The 9,731-nt window shown below is 46.3% G+C and overlaps 3 protein-coding genes across 3 annotated transcripts; 2 read left to right on the top strand and 1 right to left on the bottom strand.

The window, feature by feature from the left end:
• Window positions 1-2,289: 2,289 nt before the first annotated feature.
• On the bottom strand, window positions 2,290-2,913 carry LTR84_003933 (uncharacterized protein; the record flags this gene model as incomplete). Its single annotated transcript, XM_064847516.1, has 2 exons — window positions 2,290-2,545; window positions 2,615-2,913. 2 exons carry the CDS (start codon window positions 2,911-2,913, stop codon window positions 2,290-2,292), a joined length of 555 nt encoding a protein of 184 aa, XP_064705237.1.
• Window positions 2,914-3,506: 593 nt separating this feature from the next.
• LTR84_003932 (uncharacterized protein) lies at window positions 3,507-4,577 on the top strand (the record flags this gene model as incomplete). Its single annotated transcript, XM_064847515.1, has 1 exon — window positions 3,507-4,577. The coding sequence occupies one exon, from the start codon at window positions 3,507-3,509 to the stop codon at window positions 4,575-4,577; it is 1,071 nt and encodes a 356-aa protein (XP_064705236.1).
• Window positions 4,578-8,378: 3,801 nt separating this feature from the next.
• Window positions 8,379-9,429, top strand: LTR84_003931 (uncharacterized protein; the record flags this gene model as incomplete). The annotated part of the gene is made up of 3 exons (XM_064847514.1): window positions 8,379-8,716; window positions 8,771-8,964; window positions 9,014-9,429. 3 exons carry the CDS (start codon window positions 8,379-8,381, stop codon window positions 9,427-9,429), a joined length of 948 nt encoding a protein of 315 aa, XP_064705235.1.
• Window positions 9,430-9,731: the final 302 nt, after the last annotated feature.

Here is a 9,731-nt window from a genome sequence, read left to right as displayed (position 1 = left end):
ACTAGTATAGTAATATATATTATATAGATTAGTTTCGTCTCTCGTACTATAGTATAGGAGATTAATCTAAGAGATCTTATATTATAAAGAGTCTTAGCGAGTAGAGAGACCCTTAGGCTAAAGCCTTACGAACTACGAAAGTTTGATTCGTCGTACTACGACTCGATAAATGCTATCCTAATACTAAATTCGTCTAACTCTATCTTATTATATTAATTTTAGAACTTCACTACTATAGTACCTATAACTTTATAAATAGTCGTATTCGTATAGCCTCGATAAGCTCGTTCGAACGATACAATAATCTAGAAGATTGTATCTCGTGAAGTCTCTACCTAAGAAAACAATCCTATATTACAATCCTATACCACTTTAGCTATCTTTAGTTAGTTCCCGTCCCGTGCTAGCCCGTTATAGTTTGGCACTACTAACAATAGTATACTATTGTTCGGGTCCTTTTGGATAGGGCCTATAGAGGGTGTGCCCTCTACTAATTACTTATCGCAACTATCTTACTAAGTCGAAGTCTTAAGGTGGCTAATAGTAGCTCCCGAAGAGTATCTATTAGCCTCCTAACGACTCTACTACCTTTACCTAGGTTCTAATTCGAAAAGCTAGTCGATAAGAGTATAGTATAGCGATTAGTCTCGTAACTCTAGTAAGGCCCCTTAATTCTATACTACCTAAAGGTCGAACAAAGTTATAGCTAGTAGTATAGGTCGCCCCTCGTTAGTTAGGAAGAAGGAGTAATTGTTGACCAAATTTGGGTGACTTAAATATATATACCTCACCAAGGTCGCTAGTTTAATTTCTAGTATAGTTAGACTTTTTTAGGTACGACGCCTAAGCTATCACGCTAGTTAAGACTATAGTTAGGAAAATTGTAGAATTACTAGGGGATATCTAGATAAGGCTAAGGTAACGAGACTAAGTTAATAAGGTTCGCCGTACTACGATATAGTAAACGCTACCCTAACGTAAAGCTCGCGCAACCCTACCTTACTATATTACTTTTAGAACTCTACCACCATAGCACCTATAGCTTTATAAATAGTCGTATTCGCATAGCCTTAACAAGCTCATTCGAACGATATAATAATCATAAAGATTGCACCCCGCGAAGTCTCTACTTGAGAAAACAATCCTATACCACAATCCTATACCACTTTAGCCATCTTCAGTTAGTTCCCGTCCCGTGCTAACTCGCTGTAGTTTGGCACCACCAACAATGGTATACCATTGTTCGGGTCCTTTTGGCTAGGGATTTCATGGACTCAAGAATACTAACAGTATACTTCTATCCAGCTCCAAGCTAGGATAATTATGCTTTGGAGATACACAGAATAATTACACCCTCACAGAACAACGTCCAGAGGTATTTTAAGTTTACAAAATGGCAATGCCACATTTTTTGGTGCTTGCACGAGTCGTGGGCTCTGATGGTGCTTTCTCAGAGGTTTGCTTGCATGTGGAGAGGATTATATCGAAGAACATGGACTGACCCGTTATACAGTGGCAAAAGAGACTTGTTCCTCTATGTGAAGTTTCACGGAGTGAACCATACTCAACTTCTTATTATTGGGGACAAGATGTGGATGGTGAGCCCGACACGCTTTGGGGAATCGAAGGCTACGCTCACCCTATCGGGTTTTTTATTGGACATCCCAGCTCTGAGGTTTTCAAGCGAGAGATGAAGCTTGTCGATGAACATAAATTGCTTCGAAATGTGCAGGGTTTAGGAAGCCCTGATTATGATCTGCATTACTATGACATGGACGCTGGATTCTTGACCAGGTTGGACGACAGGGACAAAGACTGTACAGATTCTTTCGTGACCGTTGTACACTTTTGGTTGTCCGATGGAAAGCGTAAGCATCTGCTCAGTAGTTTGGCTGGCTTCGCAGACCGTGTTCGAGCAGAAGATACTGGTTCTGGCATCAAGGTACAAAGCTTCGCGGTACTAAAAGAGTGCCTTGATGTGAGTATGGCAAGTCTTTATATTAGGTAAGCGGTCTACCCTGCAATTCCATCGTCTTGTTAGACGGCGATAAAGTTCTAACTAGTTCTAAGAACGAGAACAATTGCGGACTGGGAAGAACTACGCAACTCGCACTTATTTGAAGAATTATTGATTGATGTTGGTGGTGTCATTACCAAGCATGAATTCCATAGATCCCAGGCGTTCAATGGGCATATCGACCAGAAACCGACACAATCGGCAGAGACATGAGGAGCAGTGATTGACATCTGGATGCTGGAAGGAGCTTGCGATGAGACTTGTCTCACTTATCATTGCCCAAGTATTGGATACTTCTGCAAACTAGCCCACTGGAAAGCTCTTGCACCGATACGCGGTCGCTTTTTGATTGAAATTTCACTTTCTCCTTGTTGAAGTCTTGCGACCAAGTTTTCTGGATCGAAATCGACACCGATAGGATTCTCATCGAATTCCACACTTGCGAAGAATGCTGTAGCCTCTTCTCTGCTGTCAAAATTGTCCACTTGTATTTCGATCTCATTGCCATCCGGATCATAGTAGTATAAGCTAGTTGTCGGTCCATGATTAACGCATCAGAATGGCTCTATGCCCCATACCTTGCGCTGGCGGTATGACATTGCAAGTTCTTGTAGAGAGTTATAGGTAAAGGCGACATGAGCTAAGCCTGACGGTTTCCCCACCCTCTTGATTGTCTCAGGAAAGATTCCGATAGCAACACGATGATGCTCTTCGTCGTAGCTAAGGAAAGACAGCACCTCATTTTGATACGTCACTTCCGCATCAAGGAAGTTCACCCAGAAGTCCACCATCGCAAGAAAGCTTGTATTGTCAGCTGTGCGTAGAACAATATGTGCAAGGAAGGCGGGGCGAATTACTTTCGAACCGGGCCTGTCGTAGTCCAGAGTCGTCTCCATTTCAAAAGTTCTGTGAAGAGAGTATTGCTTATAAACTCTTATTGAGTCTTTGGCTTCTTTCGTGAGTGCCAGTTATCGTTAAACAGGATAGAAACAAGAGAGGAGGAAAATGACAGCGTCAATTCCACGGAAGGTCTGCTGGTATTGAGAATTAGATCCCGGTTGTGCTCACTTCAGTGCCCGTGTGATGTAAAATCCGTCTTCGGGATCACTGTCGCTTGAATAGAACTCGGCATGGTTGAACGGTCTATCTTCGGCGGCAGGATACGCGCTTCGGCCTGACGGAGGTTATGCGTATACATCTGCGAAATCTTTCTCATGCAGAAGTCCGTTTGGCCGGAATCCCCACACCTTTTCAATGAATATTAGGACAATCAAAACGGTAGTTGATTGGCGTTGAGAAATCACTGCAGCAGGACACGATCGCCCAAAAGAGGGATCGAAGAAACCGTGATTTCATTTCATACTGCCTATAAAGTGGATGATTTGCTTTGCCAGCCCGCGAAGAGCACACTGCATCGTTTCCGCCCGGAGCCGCTTGCTTCTTGACCATTCTATTATCTCGATTTATTGCAGCTCGTCCCATTGCAACCATGATTCAAAAGCAGAAGACAATGCGAGCTTTCCGCTTGTTGGAGTATGGAAAACCTGGGCAATATTGTGATGTTCCTGTACCGGCTCCGGCAAAGGGAGAGGTGCTGATTCGCATGAAAGCTGCGGGCCTTTGTCGCTCAGACCTCGACATGCTGGACTCTCTTCCCGGGTCAGATCCGTACGCATCGGCAGTGGATGCACCATACACTCTCGGCCATGAGAATGCCGGTGTTGTTGAGGGCCTAGGAGAAGATGTCGACGACTTGAAAGTTGGTGAAGGCGTCGCTGTGCGGCATATGCCTCATTGCAGCCATTGCGAATATTGCATCCGTGGTATTACACAACATTGTATTACTCATCGGCGCGGTGCAATTGAAATCAACAGAGGTACAGGTTGGGATGGCGGGTTAGCCGAGTTTATGATCTGTCCTCGCGATCAGCTTGTTTCAATTGGAGATGAGGACCCGGTCAAATATGCACCTCTGACCGATGCCGGCGTAACTGCATATGGCGCATTTGGCACAGTGAAAGATCGCCTACGTCCTGGAACTTCTGCTGCTGTCATTGGAGCTGGTGGGCTTGGTGTTTACGCCATCCAGTACCTTAAAATGCTGGCAGGTGTCAAGGTCTTCGCGGTGGACAAGAATCCAAGCCGTGCCAGGATTGCCACCGAGCTTGGTGTTGACAAGGTCTTTGAAGCCGGCTCTAGGGCTCCCCAACAAATTATGGAAACAACGAGCGGGAGAGGCGTGGATGCAATTCTTGACTTCGTCGGGTCTAATGAGTCACTAAAGTTGGCGTGCGCCATCTCACGCCCAGGGGGGCGAATCGTGTTGGTTGGCATGGAAATGGGGACTGTTGAACTGGGCTGGAACAAGATTGCCACAAGCTGCGAGTTTGCAATATCCCTTGGGTCAACTCGACAAGATCTGGAGGAGGTGTGCTTGCTTGCGCGTGAAGGAAAGCTAAGAATTGATATGGATAAGTTCTCATTTGATGAAGTACCGAAGGCATACGATGCGCTTCGCAATGGCACGCTTACTGGGCGGGCTGTGGTTGTATTCGACTAGCTTTCCTACTCCGAATGGCTAATCTGAATAAGTCTGAGCATTTCTATTGCCGGCTCGCCTCTTGCTCTGATCCATCCCAAGCACTTTGACCTACTAGCTTGTGTTTGATTACCTGAGTAACACAAGGACGTATTTGCCACAATTCTGTACCGGTGAAATGGAAAGTCCTAGCAGTTGAGATGAAAAAGATCCCCTGCGCTTGATTCTTATCCGTGGTCTGCTCATAGTGGGAGAGATAGACCGAAGCAACTAGGACTATTACTGCGGTGCATCCTCGGTCATAGCTTTCTGCCTCTAATTTCCACACCAAAGGGTATCTCATGGATGGAAACGATAGAAAATTACCCACAGTGTTACCTTCCAAACACGAAAAGGTCGACTATACGAAAAACCACGACGAAGGAACTTTGCAAGACACTACCGAGGACGGAAATAAGCAGAATAATGTCCAGTTCGGTTCTCCAGCTTATCGTCGTGCCGCACCGGCCTGTACACACTCAGGATGAAATCAACAAGGATCTTGCTCCAGCATTTAAGATACTCCAAAGGTATGTATTGTTCTCTTCAGAACTCCTCGCTGACGAAATTTAGCGTCGATGGACTCCGTGCTCTTTGGAGAGGCAAGAAGCACGAAGAAAGGCATACTCAGGTAGCGATCGTCCTTTGGCAAGACTTGGCTTCGAGCCACGCGTTTTTCACCGGCGAGCAGTATCATGAGTTCAATAATCTTATTCAACCTGCCATGAATGGACGAAAGGTCGACTGGCAGAATCATACAGTCCTTGACACGACCGGTCTCGATGACATTAAACACCTGACCAACACTCTGAACAGTCCTTCTATCGAAGTAGCTTTGACGAAGGTTGTAGAAGGGGGGGTCAGTGGGTACTATGATCGATTCAGAAAGATCGTTGTTGATATCCTCAACGATGATCCGGGCTGCGACGGCCACTATATAAGCCCAATGGTGGAAAATCCTCAAGATCAATTGCTCTTAATTAACTGGAAATCGGTTGATGTCAGTTTGGCTAGCTTACAGCTATATCAGATTACGACTAACATCATTCCAGGCTCATCACGAAGACTTTGAAAAGAAGCCAACATTCAAAGCCTGCATAGACGGACTGAAAGATTACTACGCAGTTTTTGTGGTACCATGGCATGTAGTTGATCTAAAACTGGTGACTGGAAGTCTATAGCAAAAATCCTGCAACCTTGTTCATATTGAAATGCAAATTGACCCTCTCTATTGACTTCACTCTTTAGTGCTTTAAAAGAGTGACATCAGTAGACACAACATTCAGTCACCAACTGAGTAGCATCTATTTTGTATTCAAATGCATGATTATCTAACCAGCAGTGTAGAAGCCACAGGCAGAATAACCCCCATCGACAGTCCAGTGAGCTAAAGCTGTTAGTCAACAATTTTCCGTTCAGGGAATACATACCTCCAGTCACAAATGAAGCATCAGCACTAAGCAGGAACACTACAACCTTGGCGACTTCTTCAGCCTGGCCCATTCTACCCATTAGTGTACCCCCAGAGACGATATCAGAGTTGAATATGCCCTTGGCTTCGCCATCCCGGAAAATCTTTGTGTCGATAGGTCCACTGAAGCAGGTCAGGGTAGATCAGTCTGAGAGGGGACGGAAGCTCACGGTAATACAGCGTTGATCCTTATGCCTTTTCGGCCATATTCAGCAGCTGCGGATTCTGTCAAACCGATCACGCCGAATTTGCTCGACGCGTAGGCACCGTTGTAGGGAAGCCCACGCAGACCCGACGTGCTGGAAATGTTGACGATAGCACCACCAGGTTTGCATATGTTTCGAAGCTGGGCGCGCATGGCGTTCATTACGCCTGTTAAGTTCACACCTATCATCTTGTCCCACTCCCTCTGATGCTGTACAAAGTAAGACAGGGTATACCTCAAAGATATGATCTACCGACCGTCCTCTCAGTTGGTTGCCCGTCTCCAAGGGCAATCCCAGCAATGTTTGCAGCCCCATCGAGTCTCCCAAATCTTTCGACAGTTTCCGCAATCCAGCTGTCAACTTGTTCCACATTGCTAACATCTGTACGGTGAGTTACAACCTCGCATGTTCCTTTAATGCCTTGGTTTCGTCAACTACGGTTCTCATTTACGTGCAATCAGCTAGAGAAATACTTACATAGCTGTCTCGTCTCCTCAAGCCCTTCAGTGTCAATATCACTGATGGACAGTCCGCTCGCTCCCAGCTCTGCCAATCTCATGGCAGTAGCGCGACCAATTCCTGATGCAGCGCCACTCACCACAAATATTTTCCTTTCTATGCCGGTTGAAATCATAGCCGATCGTTTATCGTTCAAACTTCGAGTTTAGGTCTTGAGCAAGCTGTTATAGGAGACCAATACGGACTGAAACCGGGTGGTTATCGCTTAATGTGGTGAAACTGGATACACAAACTCTGGCGTCTACTCGTTGTCACATGCTGCCATGTTACGCCACCCGCACTTTATCAGGTCATCCATTCAAGCTCGGTACACATTCACCACTTCGGGCGGACTGACTTCAGCGGGTCTAGTCGGTGTGCACAGCCGGCCCATACAGCATTGAAGTAGTATCCATACCGGTTTATCTCAGATCCCGGAACATTAGTTGCAGATTCCTGACTACATAAACGTGACGCATGTACGCTGAAAGTGTATTGCAAGGGTTTGCACCGTTAGAGCTGAAACTTGAAAATACTCACTGTTAATTCACAACTTCACTCTCGAATCATCATGGCGGATCAGGCAAATTACATTGCGCAACTCGAGAAGAGATTGAGGATTCTAGAGGACAAAGATCAATTGGTGTCATTGCTTAATCGCTACTGCTATGTCGCGGACGCAAAAGATTGGAAAGGTTATTCGCAGACATTTACCGAAGATGGCTCAATGCTCTATGAGAGCTGGCCTGCAGTGCGTGGACGCGAGGCCATCGCGAAAGCAGCAAGTGCAGAACAACCCTTCGAAGGTCTCCAGCACAGCATGACGAACTTTCAGTTTGAAGTGGATGGCTCAGATAAGGCAACTGGGCGCTCTTATTTATGGTTTGCGGCAACCCCAAAAACATCAACTCCTGGAGACAATTACTCCTTTGGCGGTCCTTATCGATTCGATTTTGTGCGCACGCCAGAAGGTTGGCTGATTTCCAGAATGCGTTTGCAAAAGATTTGGTCACATGGCCAGGATTCTTTGAAGGTATTCGGCTAGGGGAGCATGCAAGCGACTTAAGAATAACTGAGTATTCTGGCAGCATTTCACACCTTTTACATAATTCCGAGTAGGAGAGGCTGTTTTGAATAGGATACGCAGATTCTTGCTGGTGTGTGAGCAAGCGCTTTACCTCGATATTTTGGCAGTTTGTTCAATAATCACCTCTGTGAAGGTGGCGAGATCTTCCCAACGGGCCTCCAAAGTGACCACCTCCAGCAACAACGTAAGTCCTACATTCTTGGAAAGTAGCGTATAGCATGGTGTTGAAGATTGGGAAAGGTCATAAGATCAATGCATACGGGAATACTTCAGCAATAGGGGAGGACTATGGCCGGAGGCTATGCTGCACGTGCAGCCAATACCACGGAACAACACCCGGAGTTCCACCGAGGTGGCTAAGTCATTTGTTCAATCCGAGGTCGGTCCGCACAAGACGGTGCGAGAAATTCCCCCTACATATGAATAGTATATTTTCTGGCCCTCACGACTGATCTACAAAAGCCTTATTTCCTCAGCCAGCAAGTGTACACGTGGCACTTAAATAGTAAGCCAGAAGCACCATGGTGGTAATGAATGAATCTGGTTCGGGCTCTCAACGAGAAATGGATCAGAAGGTCGGAATAGTCACTGGAGCGGGTACCCCTCATGGTATTGGTCGGGAACTGGTGAAGAAGTTGGCAGAGGCGGGAGCCCTGGCTGTTTATGCGTGCGACCTGAATCTGAGTGCCATCCCTTCACTTCAGGAAGAATTGAAAATGGCTGGCTACGATACACTTGTGGAGGGACGTCAATTGGACGTCTCTGACGCAGATCAAACTCAAGAAGTTGTCACAACTATCACTAAAACCCACAATCGCTTCGACTTTTTCTTTGCAAACGCTGGTTTCGCCAATTATAGGTAAGCGTTCTAGGGGACCATCGACTGGGCCAAAAACTAAGTAAGATGCACTAGGGATCTCAATGACACTGAAGTCCGGCACTATGAGCGGCAAATGGATGTGATGACCAAAGGCCCATTTCTGGCAGTCAAGTACGGTAGTCAGGCAATGATGGTGACTTCATCAAGTAAACCTAAACCTGGAGGCAGTATTGTCGTTACTGGATCTTGCGCATCCTACTTAGGCTCATATTCGGACCTTCCATATGGTATGCCAATATCAATCCCGGGTTTTATATCGGACTAACAAGCACAAAGCTACTGCAAAGACCGCGTTGCATGGACTGGTTGCAGCAGCTTCAGTGCAACTCTCCGCCAGCAACATTCGAGTAAATGGGGTAGCACCGGGATTTACCGAAAGCAGCATTCTCACAGTCTCAAAAAATGCGGAAGGAGGGGAATATTCAAACAACATGGATCAAGCAACCATCAAAGGAAACCATAAATGGTTCTTTGAAAGGGCTGGCCTGCTCGCGGCTCAAAAGTACTACTACAACCGAGTACAGGACCCATCGGAGATTGCGGGAGTGCAGTTCTTCCTCGCCTCCGGTTCTGCGGCGTGCATTAATGGGCAAATGATTCTCTGCGACAGCGGGAAGACGGCAGCTGCTATGGGGGAGGGATGTACCGGCTCAGTGCGCCCTATCGTTTCACTAGATTTAGACTTCAAGTAGAACATAATTGTAAGATTTGACTCGTAATCTCTCTTTAGTTCCATGCCCAAAGCTAAGGGAGCAATTAGGCGCTTCGAGACTCTTCATGGCACGCGCTCAAACTTCCCGGAGAACGCACATGTATGACTTCACGTATGGTTACTACAAACCATAAATTTCTTACAATGTACAGTTTTCCCCTGGCATCCGTTGCGCCATCTTATTCGCGGACTGGTTGATTGAAAGTCCGTGGACTGCCGCATGCCGCGGCGGGGATTCCTACAAGGAAAATGAGAGTTCGACCGAAGAGATGCCTTAGTTTC

Source organism: Exophiala bonariae (assembly GCF_035927105.1).
Source record: "Exophiala bonariae strain CCFEE 5792 chromosome Unknown scaffold_17, whole genome shotgun sequence".
Taxonomy (NCBI): Eukaryota; Fungi; Ascomycota; class Eurotiomycetes; order Chaetothyriales; family Herpotrichiellaceae; genus Exophiala; species Exophiala bonariae.
Note: the sequence above shows the minus strand (reverse complement) of the source record. Positions and strands in the feature narration are given on the sequence as shown.